Raw genomic sequence first — 25,472 nt, 5'->3', positions numbered from 1 at the left:
TTGTTCCACAAGTACTGGAAGGCAACAGAATAAAATAAAAGTAGAAGAGGTACAGAATAAAATTTCTGCTTAAAAAAGAGGACCAGCAGGGCGCGGTGGTTCATGCTGGTAATCCCAGCACTTTGGGAGGCAAAGGCAGGTGGATCACTTGAGGCCAGGAGTTTGAAACCAGCCTGTCCAACATGGTGAAAACTCATCTCTACTAAAAATACAGAAATTATCTGGGCATGGTGGCACATGTCTGTAATCACAGCTACTAGGGGGACTGAGACATGAAAATTGTTTAAACCCGGGAGGTAGAGGTTGCAGTGAACTGAGATCTTGCAACTGCACTCCAGCCTAGGCAACAGAGTGAGAATTTGTCTCAAAAAAACAAACAAACAAAAAAGGACCACTGGTACCAGCAGATGGGTTGAAGTGGTATCAGGACTGAAGGCAAGATCCCTTGTTAGTAGCAGTCCACCAATCTGTGCAAAACAGTGTTCAACCTGAACTAAAGAAATAACTGGGAATGAAGAGAAGCCTTGAGGAGTTTGAGAATATGTTACATCCACAAGACCTGTTGATTAGATGCACGATTTGAAGAGGACAGGAGTCAAAGATAAATCCTAGATTTCCAGGTGAGGATTCCAGGAACATGGCAGACCTTTTCAGTGTGATAGGGAACCTTATAGAAATGGCAGAAATGAGGGCAGTTTGAGATTGGTTGAGTTTGAAGTACCTATTGAGAAACCAACTGGATATATCCGTGCATACAAAGGTTGACAGAATCTGGAACTTAGGAGAAAGACTCAGGATATAGAATAGAGATTTACATGTCTTGAGATTGGAGATGGTAGCTGAGCCATTGTAGTGGATACAATTTTCTAGGAAGGGTTGATGTCATTAAATGGTACAGAGTGTACAGCTTGCCTCTGAAACTTGTACACACAACTTGTGAGTAGAGAGGACTGTGTTACAATCTCATTTAGTGATTTAGTGATTGATTTATTAAGTAAATGTCAGGTTAAGTCAGCTGGTGCTAAACTATTCTAAACTTCAAAATTGTAGGCATTCAGTATTGAGTAAAGGTTTTTCTTTTTTCTTATTTCAGCTTTTTGTTTGGTTTTGTTTCATACTGGTATTATCCAGTCCAATATTGGGTAAAGTTATTCTGCTTTTTTTCTTCCTGCAGCAAGAAACATTTTGGAATAAACAGAACTGTCCTGCCTTTTCAGTATTCAATAATACTTCACCAGGAGTCAATGTTTTTATGATATTTATTCATTCACTTAAATCCACCTATTTCCAAAAAAGACAAATCAAAATTATATGTTTTGTCTCTTTTAAGGAAACTAAAATTGAAAAAGACCTTTGAGAATGTGAACAGGCATGGTTTGTGAGAAAGAGCCAGTGAGCATATTTTAAAGATTGTTTAACTTATCTCTATCACATAGTGGTACTTAAAACATAGTAGATAATTATTTTTTTAATGTGGTCCTTCATTTAAATGCTATTGCTTATAACAGTAAATATTTTATTGCAATAACCTCAGTTCAGAAGAAAGTAAAAGAATGGCTCATTGCTTCTAATTAACACATTAAAATTATTTTAAATGTTTTATGCAACATTTAATACTATCGAAATTTAAATGCCTTTTAAAGAAAGAAAATGTAAAGTTTTTTTTCCAAGTATGAATAGACATAACCCAGGCATTGTTTTTAAAAGGTATTACCCAATCTTAATATATTTTCTGCACATAGATAAAAGCTGGCATTAAAATGTAGTAAGCATTATATGCTGTATTATCCCATTTATATGACATTTTTGAAAAAGGAGCAATTTTAGGGAAAGAAAATAGTGATCACTGCTTGCCAGAGGCTGAGGTTAGGTAGAGAGATTGATTCTCAGGGACAGAGGGATTTTTTGGATGAGGGACCTGCTGTAGCTCTTGATTTTGAGAGATGACATGACTGCATTCATCTGTTAAAACTCACAGAACTGTGCATGAGAAAACGGTTTATTATACTTTATGTAAATTATGCCTTAATTTTAAAAGTTACAGGCAATTTTACGTTTATCTCCACCCTGATCAGGTAGCTTCATATGGGAGTTTGAAAGCTCAAGAAATGCTCCTAACTGGTCACCTTTGCCATTTTTGAGACACTGAGTGATGTGATCATGGTGCTTACAAGGAGAATCTAACCTTTTGTGAATAACGAGGATGATTCAGAGCCAAGACTACTGATCATTTCTGTCATTGCCACTCCTAGTGGCCACAGCCTCGCTTTGATAAAGATGTGTCTAGAAACTCTGTCACTATCCAACAAATCTGTTTTAGATGGCACTTCCCCTTGGCTCAAGCTTTTCAATGAAGAACAGGGATTCCTTTGCCAAACAGTTCCTGTCTCCATCTCTTCCCACTTCCCTTACATTACCTGGCTCCTCTCCTCACAGTGGAATCTATTTTTCATCATACTGTTCAAAATGCTGCTCCCATCTTTCTCAGCCTTCTACTGCCCCCTTCATCCAAAAAGCCTGACTCTATTTTAATCTTCCGCTCCATCCATGATCTTCCTGTCAAAACAGTTGTTCCATCGCAACACTCAGGTAGGTGTGGAAGCTTTGTGAATTTCAGTGAATCTACCCTCAGATACATAGCTGAGATCTCAGTGAGTCTTTTACTCCTGTATCTTACTTTAAATTAATCTCTAACTGTTGAACTTCGAAGCACTGGAAGAATTTTATTTCATATGTAGGATGCCATCACTTTTAGGAAACAGATAGATGGATATCTCTGCCTCTTGCCTGGAAGGAAGGTACTCCATGATGTTTACTAATTTATCATATCATTATTTTATCACTGGTATTATGTCCAGCTCTGGGAATACACAGATGAATAAGAAACATCAAGAAGCCATCAAAAAGCCCACAGTCTGTTTAGAATGTGGGTAACTGAATCATCAATTACAGTGGAATAGACTACATCATTAAGGTGACTATGGAAATTATTCTACAAACTGGGACATTTTAGAAGGGAAAGAGGGCAGCGTTGGTAATTACCTCCAAGACAACACGTGTAAATTAGGACCAGCTAAGCATACTGGACATTGCCAGCCTGCCTCTAGTGAAGGTGTTTATAGAGGCTGTTGCCAAATGGTCTTGTAAACCAGTTAGAAGCACAGAGAAGAGATGCTGTCTCAGTCCTGGGAAGCAGTAGAGCAGCTCCATGAGGGCAGAAATCTCAAAGGAAGGGATGTAAAATGCAGCAAAGCAAGAGTAGGGAGCTGTCTAAACAGGAAGGATTGCACAGGCAAGAAGCAAAACTGGGTATTTATTCCTTTATTTCAGTTGTGTCAGTGGCAAAGTTCATGTAGAATCATGAAAATAAGAAAGCCTGGCTTGAGTTCTTCCCCAGATAAAAAACCATTCCTCTCCTTCAAAGGAGGTAAACATTAGAGGCAGACGTGTTTTCTTAAAGGGAAGATTGATACACCTACATAAATAAGCAAGAGTTTTAGAGAGTGGAGAACAGCCTCCTTCCCCACTTGGCTTCCCCAATGCATACCTCCATTTCTCTTATGCTTTCAGCTAGAAAAGTAAAGGAAAGGGGTCCTTTGTCCGTAACTGCCATACTCTATGAGAAGTTTAAGGTGATTTAAGAGTGAAGATAATCAGGAGAAGAATCAATGAAATCCCAGAGTTCGGGTTTGAGATGGGGCTCATGGGAAGGTGTGATAATCACTTTCTCTCTCCAATACCCCACCCTTCACCACCAGCACATACCTACAAATCTTCCCCTATTAACCACTAGACAGCTTCAGTTTCTGTGTGGGTATTTGTGTCATTATTTACATGAATTATTCATGCCTAATCGGCATGCAGTGTACTAATTGCCATGCACATTATTCACTGTGTCAGATGAAGTTAAGCATCGATTCTATTTGGTTCTTTAATTTTAGTGCATGGAAAGGGCAAAGCATGGAAGTCAGAAAGACGTGGGTCATATCTTGGCTGTGTCACTTGCCACCTTTGGGGTGTTAGACAGTTATATAATTCCTGAGCCTTGGCTTCCTTACTGGAAAATGAGGCCAGGAATCCTCAGAGTTAGTCAGCTTCGTGGGTGGCATTTGTATGGCACACTCTCTTGTGAGGGATGAGTTAAAGAAGTTGGTTTCCCTGATAGGCAGAGAAACCCAAGGTTTCCTTTGGACAATTTATTTATGACTCTGTCCCTGCTCCGCTTCTCGCACATTCTGGGGGAACCCCCCACTTTTAAAACTCTCAGTGGATTGCAAAGGTTAAAATAATGTGTATAAAGTATCTACTATAATGACCTCTCTAGATGCTCAGAAAAAGTTTCTGATGTTAATCTAATTTTCATTATGTATTTATCTGTGTCTGTATTTACTTATTTAATTTTAGGTTCAGAGGGCAAATGTGCAGGTTTGTTAAGAGGACATATTGTGTAGTGCTAGGGTTTGGGCTTCTGTTGAACCCGTCACCCAAATATAGTGAACATGGTATCCTATGAAAACGTGGTGTTTTCGATCCTGGTCCCTCTGCTTTCCTCCCCACTTTTGGAGTTCCCAGGGTCTGTTGTTTCCATGTTTATGTCCGTGCATACCCATTGTTTAGCTCCCACTTTATAAAGGAGAATATGCAGTATTTGATTCTGTGTTTCTACATTAACATACTTAGAATAATGGCCTCCATCTGGATTTTTGTGGCTGCAAATGACATGATTTTATTCTGTTTTATGGCTGCATAGTATTCCATGCTGTATATGTGCCATATTTTCTTTATTTAATCCACTGTTCTGGGCAACTAGGTTGATTCTGTGACTTTACTCTTGGGAATAGTGCTGTGATAAACATAGGAATATAGTTGGTTTTCCATTAGAATGATTTCTTTTCCATTGGGTAGATACCCAGTAGTGGGATTGCTGAGTGGGATTGTAGTTCTGTTCTTAGTTCTTTGAAAAATCTTCATGCTATTTTCCATAAGGACGGAAACAATTTATATTCCCACCAACAGTGTATGTGTTCCCTTTTCTATGTACCCTCACCAACATCTATTATGTCTTGACTTTGTAATATAGCCATTCTGACTGGTGTGAGATGGTGTCTCCTTGTGGTTTTAATTTGAATTTTTCTGATAATTAGCGATATTGAACATTTTTTCATGTTTGTTGGCTGCTACTATGTCTTCTTTACTATTACTTAACTGTTTTCATCATGTTGCTCAGATGCCTTCAGAGTACTAAGTCTGGGTTGAAAATAAAGGTCAGCACAGACTTATCTTTTTTAGAACAATAAACTGAATTACACACTATTTATAATACATTTAATTAATTAATTAATTAAACTCCACTCAAATATTATTTTAAACAGATTGTTACATGTGGTCTCTAAAATTATATCGACTAAATTTTGCAGATAACCCTGCAGTTCTTAAATCCATATTTCAAACTTGGTTTTTATGTATTGTAGAAGTTAAGGTCACCTTAAAATATATTTTGTCGGTGTTACAATTTTGCTAGGAGAACACAGGTTAATGAATCTGAATGTGCTAGGGATTAAAATCTACTTCAAGCCAGTTCATTGTTAGAATGGGATAAATAATTCATATCCTTGCCCAGTTTAAATGTTTTATTTACAGCGAGTAACTACCCGTAACACATTCTTTTGGCCATACAGCATTTCTCACTCAGGCCCTAAAGACCCACATGCATTTAACCATCGACCAATCCCTGTTCTATTTCCTCGCTCTCACTTGAAATTTAAAAAAAAAAAAAAAGAAATACTGATGCAGTTGTAGAAATGTGCAATAACATTAAGGGCTAATTTTGCATTTTTTTCTTCCGATATTTTTAAGATGGGGGAAAAAGGAGCTTACTCTAGAAGTAAGAATATTGACTGTTTTAACAAAATCAAGATACAGTATAAGAGTATGTATATCATTACCTTTTGAATAATTTTGAAAGAAAGGAGAAGAGAAGAAAATCAGAATTCTCCTTGTATTCTGCATTTGTACTCTTGCAGTTTTCTCTAGCTGGAATATCTTTTCTTTTCAACCTAGAAAACCCTTACATATCAGTCAAGGTCCAGCTTTATTGTTGCTTGCTATGGGAAGCCTTCCTGAAGCGGAATAGATAAGATTAATTGTTCTTTCTTCTGTTTTACTCTTTTGGTTTCTTTATATATCCAGTTGTATCACTTAACAAAGTGTATTATGTCTGTTTTACAGTAAACCATCTCACCTGTATTCTTGCAAAGCCTTCACCTTATCCCTCTTTGTACCCTCAGCCTCTGCTCTTACATGTTTGTTCATTTCAACCTTAATTTATTAATCAAATATTTATTTAACATTAAATTTTACTGTATGACAAATCACTGTAAAACTTTTTTTTAAAGAGGCAGGGTCTTGCTGTGTCACCCAGGCTGGAGTACAGTGGCATGATCATAGCTCACTGCAGTCTCCAACTCCTAGGCTCATGTGTTTCTCCTGCCCTGCCTCCAGAGTGGCTGGTACTACAGGCATGCACCATCACACCTTGCTAATGTGTGTGTGTGTGTGTGTGTGTGTGTGTGTGTGTGTGTGTATACATATATATATATATATATATATATAGAGAGAGAGAGAGAGAGAGAGAGAGAGAGATGGGGTCTCACTGTGTTGCCCAGGATGGTCTCTCAAACTCCTGGCCTCAAGCGATCCTCCTATTTCTGCCTCCTAAAGTTCTGGGATTACAGTCATGAGCTACCATGTGCCCTGCTAAAACATTGTATTGGTGTAAAGCAACAAGGCAGTATTTGCTCCGTTGGTGGTTGCAGTGTGATGGGGGCTAGAGACGGTAGCTGCAAGATCGGTGTACATTACACTGTTTCCTCTCATGAAACCCAAGGCGTCTGCTTGTGGTCTCTCCGCATGGGCTAGTGTGGGCTTCCTATGCTATCATAGCCTCAGCGTGCATCATAATGCCTACCTAGGGCAGCTAAAATCATTAAGAATGAATATTCAAGCTAGCATGGTGGAAGCTGAATTGCCTAGGCTCTGAAGACACCAACCATCACTCTCCCTGCATTCCCCTGGTGGCTAGTGAGTCACAAGGCTATCCAAATTCATAGGGAGAGGAGTTAGACTTTACTTTTTTTCCTTCAATTTTGTTACGATATACTTGACAAGTAAAAATTATATATATTTAAGGTGCACAAAGTAATATTTTGATATATGTATATGTTATGAAGTCATTATCACAATTAAGGTAATTAACATATCATATCTATCACCCCCATATAGTTACCATTTTGTGTGTGTGTGTCTGTGTTGATAACACTTAAGATCAGCCCTCTTAGCAATTTCAGCTACATAATACAGTGCAATTTACTATAATTCCCAAGCTGTACACTAGAGCTCCAAGCTTAACTCAGTCTGCATAAAGGAACCTTTGTGCTTTGGCCAGCATTTCTCCAACTCCCCCATCCTCCAGCTCTGAGCAATCACCATTTGACTTTTTTTTTTCAACTCTAAAACATTACACATATAAGTGAAATCATACCATATTTTTCTTTCCATGTCTGATTTATTTCATTTGATATAATGTCCTCTAGCTTCGTTCATGTTGTGAAAAATGGCAGGATCTCCATTTTTAAGGCTGAATAATAGTCTGTTTACATATGTACCACATTTTCTTTATTCATCCATCAATGAACCTTTTAATGGAAGAATGGCAAGGATTTAGGGGAGCAGGATTTAGGTTGAGAAATACTGTGTTCACCTTTTGGAAATGCAGTCTGGAACACCTGCCATGTGCCCTGCCATGTGTAAGGCTCTGAGGATACCACAGACCTGGTCTCTTCTTCATGGAGCTTGCATAAAGAACAGAAAGAATATAAGTAAGTGGAAAAAACATTTTTTTTTAGCCATAAAGAAAAAGAAAGGATCATTATATGGTACATTTCGAGAAATGCCTTGTGGTGTGGGCTCAGTGGTTCACAACTATAATGCCAGCACTTTGGGAGGCCAAAGCAGGGGGAACACTTGAGTTCAAGACCAGCTTGGGAAACAGAACAAGACCCAGTTTGAAAAAAAAAAATGTGAGAAATTAGCCAAGCATCGTGGTCCATACCTATAGTTTCAGCTATTTGGGAAGCTGAGGCAAAATGATGGCTTGAACCCATGAGTTGGAGGCTGCAGTGAGCTGTGATCATGCTGTGACACTCCAACCTGGATGACAGAGTGAGAATATGTCTCCAAAAAACAAAACCAACCAACAAACAAAAGCATTGTTTAACAAAGTATTTTTTTAGCAGAAATTTAAATAAGATACAGCCAGTTGTGCCAACAGTTGGGACAAGTGCCTTCCAGGAGGGGACCCCAACTAAGGCAAAGCCTTTGGGGTGGGCAGAAAATGGACTTATTTATGAAACAAGAAGGCCAGTGTGGCTGAAGTGTCAGGCATTAAAAAGGAAAGTAATGAAGCATGAGTTCCCAGAGATGGGTAGAGCGTGGCAATGGGAGTCCTTGAAGACCATGATTAGAATGTTACATTTTATTGAAAATGAATGATAAGTCATATGAGGTTTTAAAGCAGAGATATGACATGATCTGGCTACAAGATAATTCTGGCTGCACTGTCGAGGGTGATTTGAGGAAAGGAAAGAAACAATGACTCATTAGGAGGCAACTCATAGTGGTTAGAGCAAGAGTTTCTGGAGACTTGGTTTAGGATCACAGTAATGGAAACTGAGAAGAAGAGGCTATGTATTCTTGAGGTAGAGCTGTATGAATTTATACTCATAATACAATCAATATTTCATACCTAATGATCACATTTTATGTCACTGTGCATGAATTATGCAGCTCCCAACTTGGCCTTTAGATTGTGTCTAAAGGATAGGGAATAACTCTTACTAATACTTGTATTTTGCAAACACTTACTGCATGTTAAGTACTCAACAAATATTTGTTGAAGTGCATTTCACTCTTTCTTGGACAGCTTCCCATGTCTTAAAAGTACTTATAATTTTCCAATTTAATTTATTGCAACTATTTCTTAGAAATGTAAACCATTGATTTTTTAAACAGATTTCTACTTGAGGCTTTCTATTAAAAAATACGGAGTGTGCTATATTTTAGTATATTCTTCCCCCTCCCTGAAGCCCTTCACAGAAACAGGTGAGTGGATGGACAGACAGACGGACGAATGGATGGATGGATGGATGTCAAATGAGATGTTGAGTGAAGTGCCGTTTCCATTGCACTTCTATGAAAAATGAAAATGCAGATTGGTAATGATGATTTCTGCCTCTCATCTTCTGATGCCTGGAGAGGACTTACTCATAATTTATGATCTGTTATACAAAGTCTATAGAATTATTACATTGAGATAAATTTCTCACTGCCTCACTCAAAACAATTTATTTTGTACTTTGACCTATTTTCCACTTTGTGATCTTCTTTGTGCATTTTACAATTCTGTCTTAATACAGATTTTATTGCTAGAGTAGTTTCTATGGGAAGATGAGAGTATCTGACCCTTTTTCAGTCTGAAAGTCTTTTAAAAAATCTATAATTGAGGTGAAATATATAAATATCTATCCTGTTTTGGAGGAGTTATTTTCTAACCTTTTACATTCAAATGCTGAAAAAGAGATATCTTATAATTTTAGCTTAAAAATTATTTTAAACACTTCTTTTTTTTTAATATTTATGAATTTACTCAAGAAAATGATAGTATTTCCATTTAATAAAATCTTGTTTTTTAGTTTAGATAATATGCATTTATTTCTTTATTACTCTATCCTGCTTTTAATAACTTTATGTCTTCTAGTCTATATCATTTACTTATATGATGTCATATTTCACAAAGAATTTGAGACAGTTTATCAAATAATAGATAAAGTGAACACTAAGGAGAAAAAACATGCCAGTGCTCCACTTGCCTAGAATGTAAGTTTCTTTAGAACAGCATAAATCCTCACCAGGGAATCTTTGTTGCTTATGACAGAGCAAGGTCCATATTGTAAAGTTAATAAACATTTGTGGAATGAATGTATGAAGTTAGTTTACAAAATATATACGAACTTAGTGCCATATATATATATATATATATACCACAATTTTGGCTGAGAGCTTTGTGGTAACAAATGAGCTGAGAAAAATATTAATTAAAAATCCACAGTATCTATAAGGTAAAATAAAACCATTTAATAAGGAGATACCCAATTCTTTATGGCCAAGAATGCTATGTGTGTGTCCAAATCCGATGGATGCCTACAGAGAGAACACTAAGTAATATAGTACTTACACTCCTTGCCCTTAAAGTAAAATACAATCAGTTTTAAAGGTTAATTCTTGTATCGCTCACAACTTAAGGGTAACTTCAAATATTAACATTCAAGGCTCTTGAGGAATACATAGGCCACATTTCTTTTAGCTGATTTACCATGAATATGATTTCTCACCATTTCTCATTATTTCTCACTCATGTTTTCAGTAAGCCTTAGAGTAGATATTATTTCAAGGTTATGCTCAGAATCAAGAACCTGAGATACAGAGAAGCTGCTGCAGTGCAAATGAAGAGTTCGATACTTAAAAGAGTCTATTGAACTAGCACTAAAGTTTCTATTACCTTAAGAAAAGTGTGTTAGCCAACCAGAACCTGTGCTTGACTAGATGATGATAAACTCTCTGCTTGGAGGAGGGACAAGAATGTTTAGGTTGTCAGGATTGAGATGTTATTGGGAAAGCAAATTGAAGCCCTCTCTATTCTGTGAGCAAATGTGTGACTCAAGACCCCGGTTCTTGAGCAACATTACCGTTTTGTTTTAAAGCAAGATAATTTATAAGAAACCCATCGTCAAATGTACACAGTCATCATAAAAGAAAAGTCAACAAAGCACTGCTAGAAAGGCTAGCACTTAAGCAGTTAAGACAAAGAGGTTGCAAACATACCTCTGTGTCATTGGATGAATCGAATTGCTAGCAGAGGTTCCTAACCTGTGGCCCATACATCGTAGACGATCTGAACCCCTCTTCAGCTGTATGAAAACTGTTATTGTTTTGTGCGTGTGTATGTGTGTGTGCATGTGCACACACATATTTGTTCTACAGAGAGGTTTCCCAGATTTTTCAAGTACTCAAAGAACTTTGTGTCCTAGAAAGGTTAAAAACATTGTGTAAGCTTGTAAATGAACCCCTTGAATACTGATGGATATTAATAAAAGCAGAGGGCTTTGGAATTGGAATAAAAGGGCAAAACTATTCTATCTTGTAAGAGCTCAGTGGCAGGGCAGGATGTTTGTTGGACCACTCTTGATCTGTGATAACACCTTGTCCCCTATACATAGAAGATTATTTCTGAAATCTTAAGTATGTATAAGAAACTGCTGTCTCCAGAAATCTTGGCAGCGGGCATTGTACCATCCTGTTGGGACAAGTGCTGGGATGGGTGAACTAATGATCATTTCTGTCTTTTTGCTGTAAATCAGAGTCTGAAGAGGGAGAGCCCAATGGACATAGCTTAGAACACTTTGACTCAAAGTGCAGTTCCTGTATCAGCAGCACCACTGTCACCTGGGGACTTATTAAAAATGCAAATCCGTATGCCCCATCCCAGACCGAATCTGATGGTGGGCCCAACAGTGGGCATTTTAAAGAATCCTCCAGGTAACTGGTACACAGTAAAGTTTGAAAAATACTGACTTATATATCTAGCCCATGGCTAGGATAGAACAAGGCACTGTGATTCATAGCCGTACCAACACTGCATGGAATAGGGGCAGAGAATTCCTCAAGGAAGATCAGTGTTGGTGTCCAAAGAATGAGGAATCAATTCTGGACAACCAAAAATGCAAGTATCTTGCACTTTGGCATTAGGATGGAATAACTTTCAATCCAGGGCTTCTAGTCTCTGAGCAGAAGGACAACCGTTGGAGTAACATTTGGGTCTTTCTTTAATGACTCCCCCGAGAAAGTGTCTGTCTCCTGAATTTCTGTAGAAGATCCTGTCACTGTCGTTCAACTTTTCCCCTTATTTCTCTTTGGTGTCTGCTGTACGTAGAGAGTGGATGTATTTTGCTGTTGTCTTTACCATGCAGTAATGGGGCTTCCCTTACAGGGAGGGCCTGGGGTTGTCTGCCTGTGCCAGGCAGGTTAAGCCTGCCTAATTCTGGAGTGAAATATCAGGAAACCATTGTTGCTCACCGAAGCAGTATTGCATCAGCTTTATCTATAATATGGCTAACAAAGCCAACATTTTTATTTTCCCTGATTAGACTCATATCTCTCTCTCTGAGGCATAGAAGAATAGTGCCAAGGATGAGGGGCCTTTGAACCTTAATAATTATCCCCTTTGAAGTTTTCTTTTAATACATAAGACATCAAAGAATTATTTGTCTCATTTGTCTGTTTTCCTTTGTTTGTGTTACTGCTTCATGCCTCTGAGTATAATTTTTGCAAAGACTCCTTTGTATAAGAATGCAAATGTTTCAAGTGGGGTATTGCCTGCGCCTCACAAATTACTTAGATGATAGTTGTATATATTCATTTAGATTGGAAATCCCCTTATAGGGGTATTTTCTTGTATAGGTTTGAGTCCATTTTAGTAGGAAAAACTATTCATTCATTGTCATAAAAGTGATTTTAGCTCTAAATATATTTGTCATGATGATATGCATTTAGAAACATTTTATAGAAGTGAAAATGTTCCTTTATTGTTGATTTTCCTCTTATGAATATGTGGAGATGTTAAATGATATGAATTCATTATTTTTCTCTAGGTTATAGAGTGGTACCAAGGCCCATCTTCTCTAGTTGTCTGTTCTGTAGAGTGTGTGTGTTCAGCACAATCACAGAGCTGCTTGTTATTAGCCTGGTACTCACTCAAAGTTATGATAATTAACTGCCAATCTTCATTTGCTTCTTCTTTCCTTGGAGATTTTCTAACCAATAAATCACTATACTAACACTGTTGAATTTATAACATGAAAACCCAAAATAGGATAGGTAGAAGAATAAAAACGCTAATACTGTTTTCCTAAATACTGTTTGCAGGTTTTCTCTGAACTCAAGGGGGAGCAGTTATTTCACCAATAAGGAGGGGGTGATAGAAGTTGTAAATGAGAACATATACTGTGTGCTCTTTTTCTCTGATGTTTATTTTCTCATATATTTTCATCAGTGTATATTTGCTTTTCTTAACTGTCATTGTTTATCCTGTAATATATGCATTGTGAGTACTTTTATCTTACATCTAATTGTAAGCATCAATCTCTTGGAATATGTACTTTGCAAGTACCGTCTAAAATAGCCTTGTTGTTTTCAATACAGCAGTTTAATCATTATGATCTCATGTGATCACATCTCCACAGAGATATGCTTCCTGAGAAAATGTAGAGTTGCAGTGCGTTTGTTAAAATTCAAGTTGAATAAATTACTGTAATAATCAGAAGAATATAGGCAGGAGAAAACAATATTTTCAGAAATCCTGCTTTGCCATCCATAATACTTCACATTTTTCCCATTCTAAAGCACACTGCCTTATTATGGATGCTTAAGTGGCATCATAAAGTACAGGTCAATGTTGCCTAAACAACAATATACTGTATGAACAAACAAAGTTTTTAACAGTCGTAAATTTAATGCCGCCACTGAATTACAGCATAAGCCATTAGAGCAGCTTAAAGCAATTACATTTACTTATCCCCAACTAACCGTAGACTGCGGAAACTTAAGTAAATAATTAACCTCCTACTACAAAAGGAAGGACCAATAAAAAGGTACACATAGAGGTATATTATAAAACTGATCAAGGAGTTAAAAATGCCACCGTGATTTGAATTACACCATTTCCCTAAGCAAACTGCATTCTTGTATTCCTGAATGTTAATTTCATAAATTGACATTTAAGGTTTTGTGCCAAGACAAGAGTCCTTCATCACTATCTACATTTTTAACTCTACCCATTTGCAGATAAACCTATTCTCAGAAAGCTTAAAAAGCAATTTCATTTATAGTGAAGTGGTATAAAATTTTCACTTTGAATCTCTGTAGGGAAACGTGGGTTATTGAAGGTTTTCTGTTGAGAAACAGTTACTCCATTCATTTACTGAATATTGTTTATTTTTATGTTGTGTGAATGCCCTGTGGGCCTCTTAGAACTTACTGGAAGAATCAATTTAGAAAGAAAATACCCAATTAGTTAAAAATTTTACAATATACATAGAGTTTGCATTCTCTGAGAGTCAGTATGTTTGCTTTGAAGTCTTTGTGTGATTCTGAAGGTGTTAGGTTTTGCCTCTGAAACATTCTCATTTCAACATGGGCATGATTTGCTTGACTTGAAGTTTGCTTGATAAAAGTTGCTAAACCTAATACACCAAAGGATTTCTAGTTCTTCCAGTATTCCTAGCACCCCTGTATTTGTAGTACAAAGTTAGCTGTTACACTAATTCATTGCATAGAAGATACCTGAAATTACCTACCTCTGTTTTGTAGTCTTCAAATCAGAGGCTATCAGTTTAAGTTCAATAATTGTTCAGTCAACAAGAGGTATTTTTACTTTGTTTTAAGGCTTACTAATCATAGAAGTGGTAGATCCCCAACTTCTTGAAGCTTCCCATTCTATCTCTAACCTATAATTTAGGGCAGATTAATTTGCCTTGTTATTTAAATACCTTCACAACCTTTTGATTTCATCTAATGGCTTCTGGTATTTACATATTAAAATTCTCTAGCACATCTGCATTTTCTGTTTAATAACAATGATAGATAAAATTCTAGAGCAATAATGTGGATCAAGTACTATTTTCTTTGGGTTTCATGGCCCCAAAATTTTATTGATGGGATTAGCAATCAGATGGGTTTGGAGCATGATCCTTGATGGGGCTCCCTCTTTCCTCGTCTAAGACTTCTCTGTCAGTTTCCTCTCTCACTCTTTTTTCCATCCCATTGTCTTCAGTCTCTCCCTCTCTATTGACTTATTCTCTAATACAAGCATGTTTGGAGTTCTCTTATCCTGGGAAAGGCATTTCTAAATTCTCTTTATCCAGTCTTCTATTGCCTTATCTTTTTTGCTGCATAGATATAAACAACATTTCTACATACATGTACATAGTATTTCCATGGTATTCACCAGACCCCCATGGATGCTCAACTTCCTCATATAAAATAACTTAGCATTTGCATACAACCTATGCATATCCTTCTATATACTTTAAATAGTCTCTACTTATAATACCTACTGCAATGTAAACGGAGTGTAAACAGTTATTATACTATGTTGCTCTGTCATTTGTACTTTTCTATTCCTGTGTTGTCATCATCTGTTTATTTTCAAATCTATTATATCTATGGTTGGTTGAATCTACAGAATCTATACGTGCAGAACCTATAGATATGGAGGGCTAGCTACACACACACACACACACACACACACACACACACACACACTCTTATATGTGTGTGTATTAGTCTGCACACTTTCTGAATCCATTTCCTTATTATTTATAAGGTGTCAGTGCCTTGCAACCTAGCTTCACTAACCCCAAGTCCCTTGCAGTGACTCTCTAAAGGGATAGCATCATTTATTCACTCAACAAGTTTTATTTTTGAATGTCTGTTCTGTGCCAGGCACTATTCAAGGGTCTACAAATTTACTTGTGAGTGAGATATTTTCCTTGCCTCCAGAGAGCCTACAGTCTATTGGAGGATAAATATATTAGTCAAATAAGCACACAAAAATATAAATGGACATTTGATGGGTCCTATGAAGAAAGCACAGATAATCTTTTGTTCAGATACAGGAAAACTGAATCCAGCTCATGGTTTCAGGAAAGTAAGTGAGGTCTGAAGAATGAATACAGATCAACCAAAGGAGAGGAAGTAGTTTTTCATAAAGGCCTTGAGACCAAAAGAAGCAAAAAAAGCCGTTAAAAGAAGGCTTATGTGATTGGAGAAAAGCAAGCAAGGGAAAGAATTCATGAAACCGTATCAAGTTAGAGAGAGGAAGAGGTCCTGATGTGAGGATATGGTTCAGGCTTAGGATATAGCCTGTATGTAGCAGGCAGTGTGACGCCAAAGTTGGGGGAGCTAAGCAATGTTTGCTTGGACAGGTGGAAGGAAGAGGGTGGGATCACATGATCAGATTGACATGTCTAAATTTTTTATCTGTGTTCCTTAAAACTTCCAGTCCTCCTATCCTAAATTTTCATTTATTTTTACTTCTCTGTAGGGTTTCTTCTTTACGTTATTATTGCATACTTATTAGGAAAGTCTTTGTTCTCAAATAGGCTAAGATAGTTTTTTTTTTTAATTTATTTGATTATCTCTTCCAATGAAGTGATGGGAGGCATTTCACACCCAACAAAATGCAAAATTTCAACCCTCAGGGTCCCAGGAGGAGAATCAGATCAGATATATCCCTTTTTGTTTTGTTTTGAATTCCTAGGAAAGTTCTTGGAATTTTTAACCTTTCTCTGTAGTTCCTCAAGTTGGCATTCAGTGCCATGGTTCTCTGATTAGCTTTCTAGGTTGTTGCTCTCAAACATTTTTATTTTAAATATACCTTAGCACAGTTTAAAAAGAAATCATATGCACAACAAACTGTAATAGATAGCTCTACCCAGGATCATGAACCTGTGTGCTAGCTCTAATTCCACCATGATTTTCTCACTGAAGAAAGTGTAACTAGGATACAAGTGAAAGTGAATATTGGACTATCGAGGAATATATCTAAAAAGTGATTGGTGGCAGTATCGTACAGTCTACTGGAGGTGAAAAATATTTTGGATAAATATATACATATACTTACACACACATATTCATATATAAATAGAAAATCTATATCTTGTACATTTTTATACAGAAACTCTTGTAGTAACATTTTTGAAACATACCTAAAAACTGCAATAAACATTTTTACAGATTGAGATCCTTCACTCTTGTTTTATTGTCTTCAGTATTTTCCTATTTACGCTACAGAATGGCCCAAAATTTGGAGGCACTTGGTTACCACAGTTTCCATATATAATGCCATGCTGATACTGGGGTTACAAATATTTTTAAGAAGTTTACCATTCATTTTCTCTCATGTGTCAAAAATAAGAGCCATAAAAGATAGAAGTTACTCATGTGTTAAATGTATGATGTGGATAGTAATTATTTTAGGAATTCAAAGAAAGGTAATATAATTATGAGTAGACAAATTAGGGCAGGAAAGATACAGTGATCAGATTAATGACAGGTTAATCCCATCTCCTTCTTTTTTCTTAGTTCGAATGACACCTAAGAGGATTTTCTGTAGCACCCTATCCTGGAAACTCTTCCTCCTAAAGTAATTACTCTGTATTGTATCACTCTTCTGACTACTTCTCAAAAATCAGAACTTCCCAATTTTACTTATTCAGTTGATATATTTTGGCTCTTTCCCCACCCAAATCTCGTCTAGAATTGTAACTCCCATAATTCCCACATGTTGTGGGAAGGACCAGGTGGGAGATAATTTAATCATGGGGGCGTTTTCTCCCATACTGTTCTGGTAGTAGTGAAAAAGTCTCACAAGATCTGAAGGTTTTCTGGGGGAACCCCTTTCGCTTGGTTCTTATTCCTTCTTTCCTGCCGCTATGTAAGACGTGCCTTTCACCTTCCATGTGGCCTCCCCAGCCATGTGGAACTGTGAATCGATTAAATCTCTTTTTCTTCACAAATTAGCCAGTCTCAGGTATGTCTTTAGCGGCAGCATGAAAACGACTAATACAGTTGTCTATGCCACTCACTGGAATATTATTTCCATGAAGGTGGAGGCCTTTTGTCTTGCTCACCCCATAATCCCAGGTTCTCTTACAGTGCCAAGCGTACGTAAAGCATTCAGTTATATTTCCTTAATTAGATACCTAAGCTTTAAGCGCTCTAAGTGCATACTCAGAAACTCTAAAGTAAGGTTTATTGGATTTGTCCAGGCTCTTTTCACTAGCCCACAAGGGACCACCCAAATGTTCTTTGGAACATTTGGGTTTTCATTGGGTCAAATATGACTCTCTCTGTTTGTGGTAAAAGACATGTAGCTTTCTCCTTTGTCATATATTGTTTCAAATTTAAGGGAAATAGTGTTCTGCCTACTTTGTATTTCTTTTAAGTTGATTAGGCTAACTCCGTGAATAATCTACCACAACATACATTAATATTTTTGAAAACATTTCATGCTTAATTGGCAAGTGCATCCCTCAATTTAGGTGTAACAAGTAATGATGAGTAAAAATATTGAACAAAGTTCAAACTGGTGGGGCATCTTTTGTCATCAAACACTGTGTGTGTGTTTATGTGTGTTGGGGGGAGATAAATTTTCTTTTATTTTTTTGTATTCCCAAAAAGCTAAGGACTGGTCGATCATGCCTTAAAAATATTAGCTTAAGGCAACACATTCTTTAAGTGTGTGTGTGTGTGTGTGTGTGTGTGTGTGTGTGTGTGTGTGTATGTGTATGTGTATTCATTTACAAAAAATGGCTATGATACATTTACTTATGTTGTTTGACTTTTCTTCAGAATTACTTTGTTAAAAGATGGAGAACTCAAAATAGCCAATGTGACTAAAGCTGATGCTGGAACTTACACCTGTATGGCAGAAAACCAGTTTGGGAAAGCAAATGGAACAACACATTTGGTTGTCACAGGTACGTGCATTTCTTAAATATTGCTTTATATATGGATTTACTGCAAGATACATTATTATGGTGACCATAATTATGTTTTTCACAATGTGCAGTACATTATAAAGCTAGAACCTATACTTGCACTTATGTTATTTTTAACAGGCAAAAAGTCAAGGAAACAATATTTCCTTAGCACAGCACAATGTGCATCAGGGAACACAATGGTTACTGTGCTGGGAAGATGAGCAGTAAGAGTTACAAATAGCATATGTTGATCTCCTTCTATTTTATTTTTAAATAAATTTCTATCATGTCGAGTCTTTTGAATACACTTTGTCTTTTTCATTATAGTTGATTTTTTCTGGAGATGTTCAAGTGCAGGAAATAACTTGATATAAATAAGAATTGCTTAAAGTTGTGGATATATTTTGTTCATTTATCCGTTCATGAAAACATTAGAGCACCTACTCTGTGCCAGTTGCTTGGACTGTATCCTTGAGCACATTGTCGCTAATACTGTCCTCATGAATCTTACCTTCTATAAAAGGAGAAAGAAAATAACAGTAGAAATAAGAAACAAGAAAATTATTAGAAGGCAAAAATTGTAAGCAATTAACAAAGAGGCACATAGTGGCAGAGCTATGTTACAGCATTAGTAACACAATGATCAGAGTAAACCTGCCTGAGAAGGAGAGATTTGGACAAAGATTTCATGGAGATGAAGGTGTCAGTTAATAGATTTCTTGGTGATAATTATGCAAGCAGTTTGTAGACCTCTTCAGGAGTTTATTTCAGTTGGATTGAAAAGTGGAGCTGCTGCACGGTTTTGAGCAGAGGAGTGCATGATGTGAAAAACCTTTTGATACATCAGCAGGATGGTTATCAGGACCTTGATGAGGGCAGGGGGGTTGGGAGGACCAAAGCCTGGCTAGACTGAGTTAAACAGGGAATTGACTAACATAGTTGTAGACACCATGTGTAAATGACTCTTTTGAAGACTTTTGGTCCAACATGGTGCAAAGAAGTGGGGAGTAGCAGTGGGAAAATGGGGTCAAGAGAATTTTAATTTATAATAGATAAATGGAAGGTAGGTGGTGACAACAGGGGGAAAGAAATATGTAAGTGGACATTTGCACTAGGGAAAAACAGATTTCAATTAACATTTTAACATAAGTACCCTTCCTGTTTGTACCTGTTCTAGCATTTTTTGTATATCTTTCAAGTCCAGGCTACCATTAAATATCTGTTTAGATTTTGATGGTGATGTAATTTCTAGTCAAAGTTGGTGAAAACACAGTATTTTCTGTTTCTACCCCTACATTTCAAAAAACAATAAAACTAAGTTGAAATTGATTTTGTTAATAATAGTACAACTCTTGTTTACACCTGATTTTAATTTTTAAACTTCCATGTCATACAATTCAAATATCCTAATTTCTTTAAGAAGCATTTGTGGAGCCACTGAAGTGTAGCTCTGCCTCAAAATGCCTATTATTATGCTGAAAATTTTTAATTATATAGATGTGTGAATATTCATCTGTATGCATCTACGGGCATACATGGTGTAAGTTAGATGAACCGTCTGCCTGTGCAAATGTCTTTTATCACAGTAAAATGCTGTTTTACATAAAAATTATTTTCCCAATAGAACCAACGAGAATAACTTTGGCACCATCTAACATGGATGTTTCTGTTGGTGAAAGCGTCATATTGCCCTGCCAGGTACAACACGACCCGCTGTTAGACATTATCTTTACCTGGTATTTCAATGGGGCCCTTGCAGATTTTAAGAAAGATGGATCTCACTTTGAGAAAGTTGGTGGGGTAAGTTGTGGCACTTTCCTCATACTTTTTATATTGCACGCATCTCTGACACATTGCCTCTAAAAATATCTGACATATAGGCGATGCTCTAGAAAATGCTTTCTAAGTAAGTGGTTTTTGTTGAGTGGTTCTCAATTCTGTTTTCATCTAATTTTACTTTTGTAATTACCAAAAAATGAACGCATTTATTTCGACCTATAATTTCAATTAAAATTGATATATATTGTATTATAGTAAATGTGACTTTCGTTTCAATTTTTAGTTAGTATCCTATGGAAAGGACGCTTTTCTTTTACAGGTGTTTATTTTCAACATGACACACATGTGATGAATTGGGAGAAAGCTGCACTTACTAAGTGTCTCCTCCAGGTGCTTGATCCCAATTAATGCGTCAGGCCAGGTTGCGTCATTACCGTTAATCTTCACAATTGCACTGGACATTAGCAGTAAGACACTTCATTATACAGATGCACAAACTGAGGATTGGAGCAGTTTATTAACTTACTCAGAGTCACTCAGCTACTTAGTGGTGGAACTTCAAGCCCAGATTGGTGTGTTTCCACAACACAGATGCTTTCTAATGATTCATTCCAATCTGTCTCCTCTTTTGTGATGATTCCACATTAGAAAGAATTACAGATTTTAAGGAAAAATAGTCCCTTTGAGGAGAATGGTCAAGAAGTGGCTCTGTGCTGGTGAGCCACGCAGACTAAGGGTAAGCCTCACAGCATGTTTATGAAACTGGAATTACAAAGCCAGCTTCCCTGTTTTCACTGACTCGTGGACAGCTTCATTGTTTTGGTAAAGAGGTCAGTGGTAGACAGTCAAGTCTGGTCTTGTCATTATGGACTTTACATACAGGCCTCAGTAAAGCAGAAAGCCACATGATGGTCAGCTGAACTGTGTTCGTTTGACAAAAACTTCTTATTAAATGTATGTACTTGTATACGTTGACATGTTAATGTATTAAAATCATATGCAACTTAAAACCATGGTATTTTGAGTTGAATCGTGTCCTCCCAAAAGATGTATTCTTAATGCCCAGTACCTCAGAATGTGACCTTATTTGGAAATTGCCTTATTGTAGAAGCCATTCCTTAAATTAAGGTGATGTTGTGCTGGATTAAAATGGGCCTTTATTCAGTATAACTGGTGTCCTTATAAAAAGAAGGCCATTTGAACACAGATACACAAGGAGGAGAATGCCATGTGAAGCACAGACACAGGAGACATGGACCGACTAGGATGAAGGCTGAAATGGAGCTGTGCGGCCACACAGACCAAGGAATCCCAGGCGCGACCAGAAGATGGAAGAGGCAGGGAAGAATTCCCACCTCGAGATTTTGGAGGGAGCCTGGCTCTGCCCACACCTTGATCTCAGCCTTCCAGTCATCAGAACTGTGAGAGGATACATTTCTGTTCTTTTGAGCCACCGAGTTTTTGGTGCTTTGTTACGGCAACCTTAGGAAGCTAGTACAGAAAAAGGAAAGTTTTTAAAAGAAAAAGAGAAATTGAGACGTTCAGATACCTAGCCACAATTAAGTATAATTTTAGTACCATTTTTATCATCCATTTTATTCCATTTTGGAAATACTACTTTTCTTATTGTTCTGATTGATTCACGACTTTTGAGAACTTCACCAATTGCTAAAATCTTTTAACTTTCCTTTCACTATTGTTGTAAATGTCCATTTATTTTTAAATTGTCACTGATTTTTTCTGTCATGATAGTAAAAGGCACATGCTGTATTCTGAGCTAGCTCTCTCCTCCATACCCAGGCTGTCTTACAACTTAAATTTCTCCTTCTTTGGGCCTCAAGAAGGAGAAAGCCAAAATGTTACTTTCACAAAGAGTCCTTACCCAATCTGGAAAAGGCTTCTCTAATCCAGCTCTTCTGATACTTTTAATTATTAAAGAATTCCATTTGAAACATTAGTTACCTTTGCCATTATAATGAAGATAATTATGTTTGTGATTGATTTCTCAGCTGGATTGCTAGCTGTTGATAATAGTTTATCCAATACGGTTCTCTCTGTCTTAGCTAATGCTAAATAAATGTGTAATGAAAGACTGAAAAATCCAAAGTAGTTTGATTGTAATATATGCATCAAACAGTTGCAAAGAAACAGTAAGACTGAGGCAGATTTCAGCTATCTTTCAGAAAAGCTTGGAGTTAAGAACATTCGAGTTTATAATGTAATTTAACTATCTTGATTTACATAGCACTGATAGATTCTACAGAAGACAAAGTCATCTCTGTACAAGTCAGGTGCCTGAAACGTGAAATTTCATAAATTAATTGCTGTCACTTTCCAATTCGGTTCTTTCTCTAACATGCTAGTTCATGGCCTATGAATTTTTTATTGACTTGTGCCATTAGTAACTTAATATTCTTCCATCTGTATAAAACAGTAAGCCATACAAGATGACATTACCCTTAAGCACAGGCAATTAAGTAAATCAGCTTTCTGTTGCCTCAGAAGGGAATCATGTAACAAGTCTTATCCTCTGATTGTGTATTCATTGCAGCATGCACATTAATACAAAGATAGTCTGCTTGTCTTTTTCCCCAGTGGGTTCACAGATATATCCCCAGTTTCCAAAAGCAGCAAAATGTGAACAAGGAGGCTGGTAAGTGGGAAAGTTGCGTAGAAAGGTAGATAGTAACAGCCATGTTCTAAAAAGGGGTTAGGTATAGTTCAGATTATAGAAAATACAATTCATAGCTTTGAACTGAATCAGCCAATTATTGGGACTATGCTAAGTAGTCAACACTCATTCGTTTCTTTAAAAAAAGAAAAAAAAAAGCCTTTTAGAAAAAGTCCATAAGCTTAGAAAGCTCCAATAGTTTAAGCCAGATCTACTGTGTAGATTTGAAATTGTCCCAAAGGAACACGATGACACCAGTCACAGACTTTTGCACAATTGGAACAATACAGTCAGAAAAGCTTTATGATACTGTGTCCAAAACAAATTGGCACATCACAAAGGATGAGTAGGGGTCCAAAGACAAGTTTCAGTCTGTGATCATGGGGAAAATAAAAAAGTCTTATCATTAAATCAGGAGGAAAAGACTTCCACTTAAGTCCCTGTTTGCCAGGAAAAGCTTAGTCACGGGCACAAGTGGTGTGGTTGTAGAAGTGGGGAATTTGTATTCAGATACACAGGAGTTCTAGGTACTGCTGTTTGCTGGTTGATGCCCATGGGTGAGTGAGTCACGTAATTTTTTTGGTCTTATTTTCTGATCTCTTTTCACATCAGTTTTTAGTACAGTCACATGCTGCCTAACGATGGGGATACATTCTGAGAAATGCGTTGTTAGGCAATGTCATCCTTACGTGGACATTGTAGGGTGCACTTAATACAAACCTAATGATACAGCCTGCTACACACCTAGGCTGTGTGGTACAGCCTATTCCTCCTGGGCTGCAAACCTGCACAACATGTCACTGCCCCGAATGCTGTGGGCAGTTTAACAGAATGGCAGGTGTTTATATATCTAAACATTGAAATGGTACAGTAAGAATATGGTATAAAGGATTTTCAAAAATTTACACTTGTATAGGGTACTTACTCTCAATGGAGCTTGCAGGACTGGAAATTGCTCTGGGTGTCAGTGAGTGAGTGGTGAGTGAAGATGAAGGCTGGCACGTTGCTGTATACTGCTGTAAACATTAGAAATACTCTGCACTTAGGATACACTCAATTTATAAAAAGTATTTTCTTTCTTCAATAACAAATTAACCTTAGCCTTCTTTAACTTTTTTACTTTATAAACTTTTAACTTTTTGAAACTTTTTGACCATTTTATTGTTAACACCTAGCTTAAAACACAAACACATTGTACAGCTGTACAAACTGTTTTCTGTATAGCCTTATTCAATAAGGATAAGCTTTTTTCTGTTATTAATTTTTTTTTCATTTTAAACATTTTTGTCAAAAATGAACACACAAAGGCACATATTAACCTGGGCCTACACAGGATCAGGATCATCAGTATCGCTGTCTTGTGCCCCCACATCATGTCTCACTGGAAGGTCTTCAGGGGCCAATAACATTCATGGAGCTGTCATCTCTAGGACAGCAATGCCTTCTTCTGGAATTCCTCCTGAAGGACCTGTATGAGACTGTTTTATAGTTAACTTTTTTTTTTTTTAGTTTGTAGAAGGAGTACACTATAAAATGACAATAAAAAGTGCAGCAAATGGCATAACATCATTTATCATAATTATTAAGTATGTGCTGTACATAATTGTATGTGCTATACTATTATATGACAGGCAGCACAGTAGATCTGTTTACCTCAGCATCGTAGCAAATACATCAGTAAGGCATTGTGCTGTGACATTATGATGGCTACAGTGTCACTACGCAATAAAAACTTTTTAGCTGCATTATAATCTTTTGTTTGTTTGTTTGTTTGAGATGGAGTCTCGCTCTGTCGCCCAGGCTGGAGTGCAGTGGTACAATCTTGGCTCACTGCAACCTCCTCCTCCTGGGTTCAAGCACCTCCAGCCTCAGCTTCCTGAGTAGCCGGACTACAGATGTGCACCACCACGTCCAGCTAATTTTTGTATTTTTAGTAGAGACAGGGTTTCGCCATGTTGACCAGGCTGGTCTCAAATTCCTGACCTCAGGTGATCCTCCTACCTTGGCCTCCCAAAGTGCTGGGATTACAGGCATGAGCCACCACACCTATGCCTGGCCAGCTCCATTATAATCTTGTGGGACCACTGTCATATATGTAATTCATCCTTGACCAAAAACTCATTATGTGGCACTTGACTGTTTTGACCATGTTCCCTCCCCCCATGAGATCTCTTCCTGGAATACAGTTTTCTCCTTTTTACCTGTATCTACATATCTTCATATATGATGGTGTGTATGTAAATGAGAATGTACACATTCATATATGTACTTTTATTTCACATATGCAGAATCAAAAGAAGAGGTATAGGCCCAGCTATATGTGTATGGTAGTGTTCTATCATATCGATATTTAACCAGTGATTTTT

At 37.1% G+C, this 25,472-nt stretch overlaps 1 protein-coding gene across 5 annotated transcripts in view; it reads left to right on the top strand.

Annotated features, from left to right (window-relative positions):
• Positions 1–25,472, top strand: part of CNTN3 (contactin 3) — a 335,565-nt gene that overhangs the window by 247,292 nt on the left and 62,801 nt on the right. For all 5 annotated transcript variants that reach the window (XM_039477684.2, XM_074404562.1, XM_074404559.1 and 2 more), the window contains 2 exons: positions 18,526–18,653; positions 20,281–20,456. In XM_039477684.2, coding sequence (XP_039333618.2) covers positions 18,526–18,653; positions 20,281–20,456 — 304 coding nt within the window. The remainder of the gene's footprint in view (positions 1–18,525; positions 18,654–20,280; positions 20,457–25,472) is intronic.

This window comes from Saimiri boliviensis, chromosome 8, assembly GCF_048565385.1.
Source record: "Saimiri boliviensis isolate mSaiBol1 chromosome 8, mSaiBol1.pri, whole genome shotgun sequence".
In the NCBI taxonomy this organism is placed as follows: Eukaryota; Metazoa; Chordata; class Mammalia; order Primates; family Cebidae; genus Saimiri; species Saimiri boliviensis.
The sequence above is the reverse complement of the archived record's forward strand: the minus strand, read 5'-3'. Positions and strand labels throughout refer to the sequence as shown.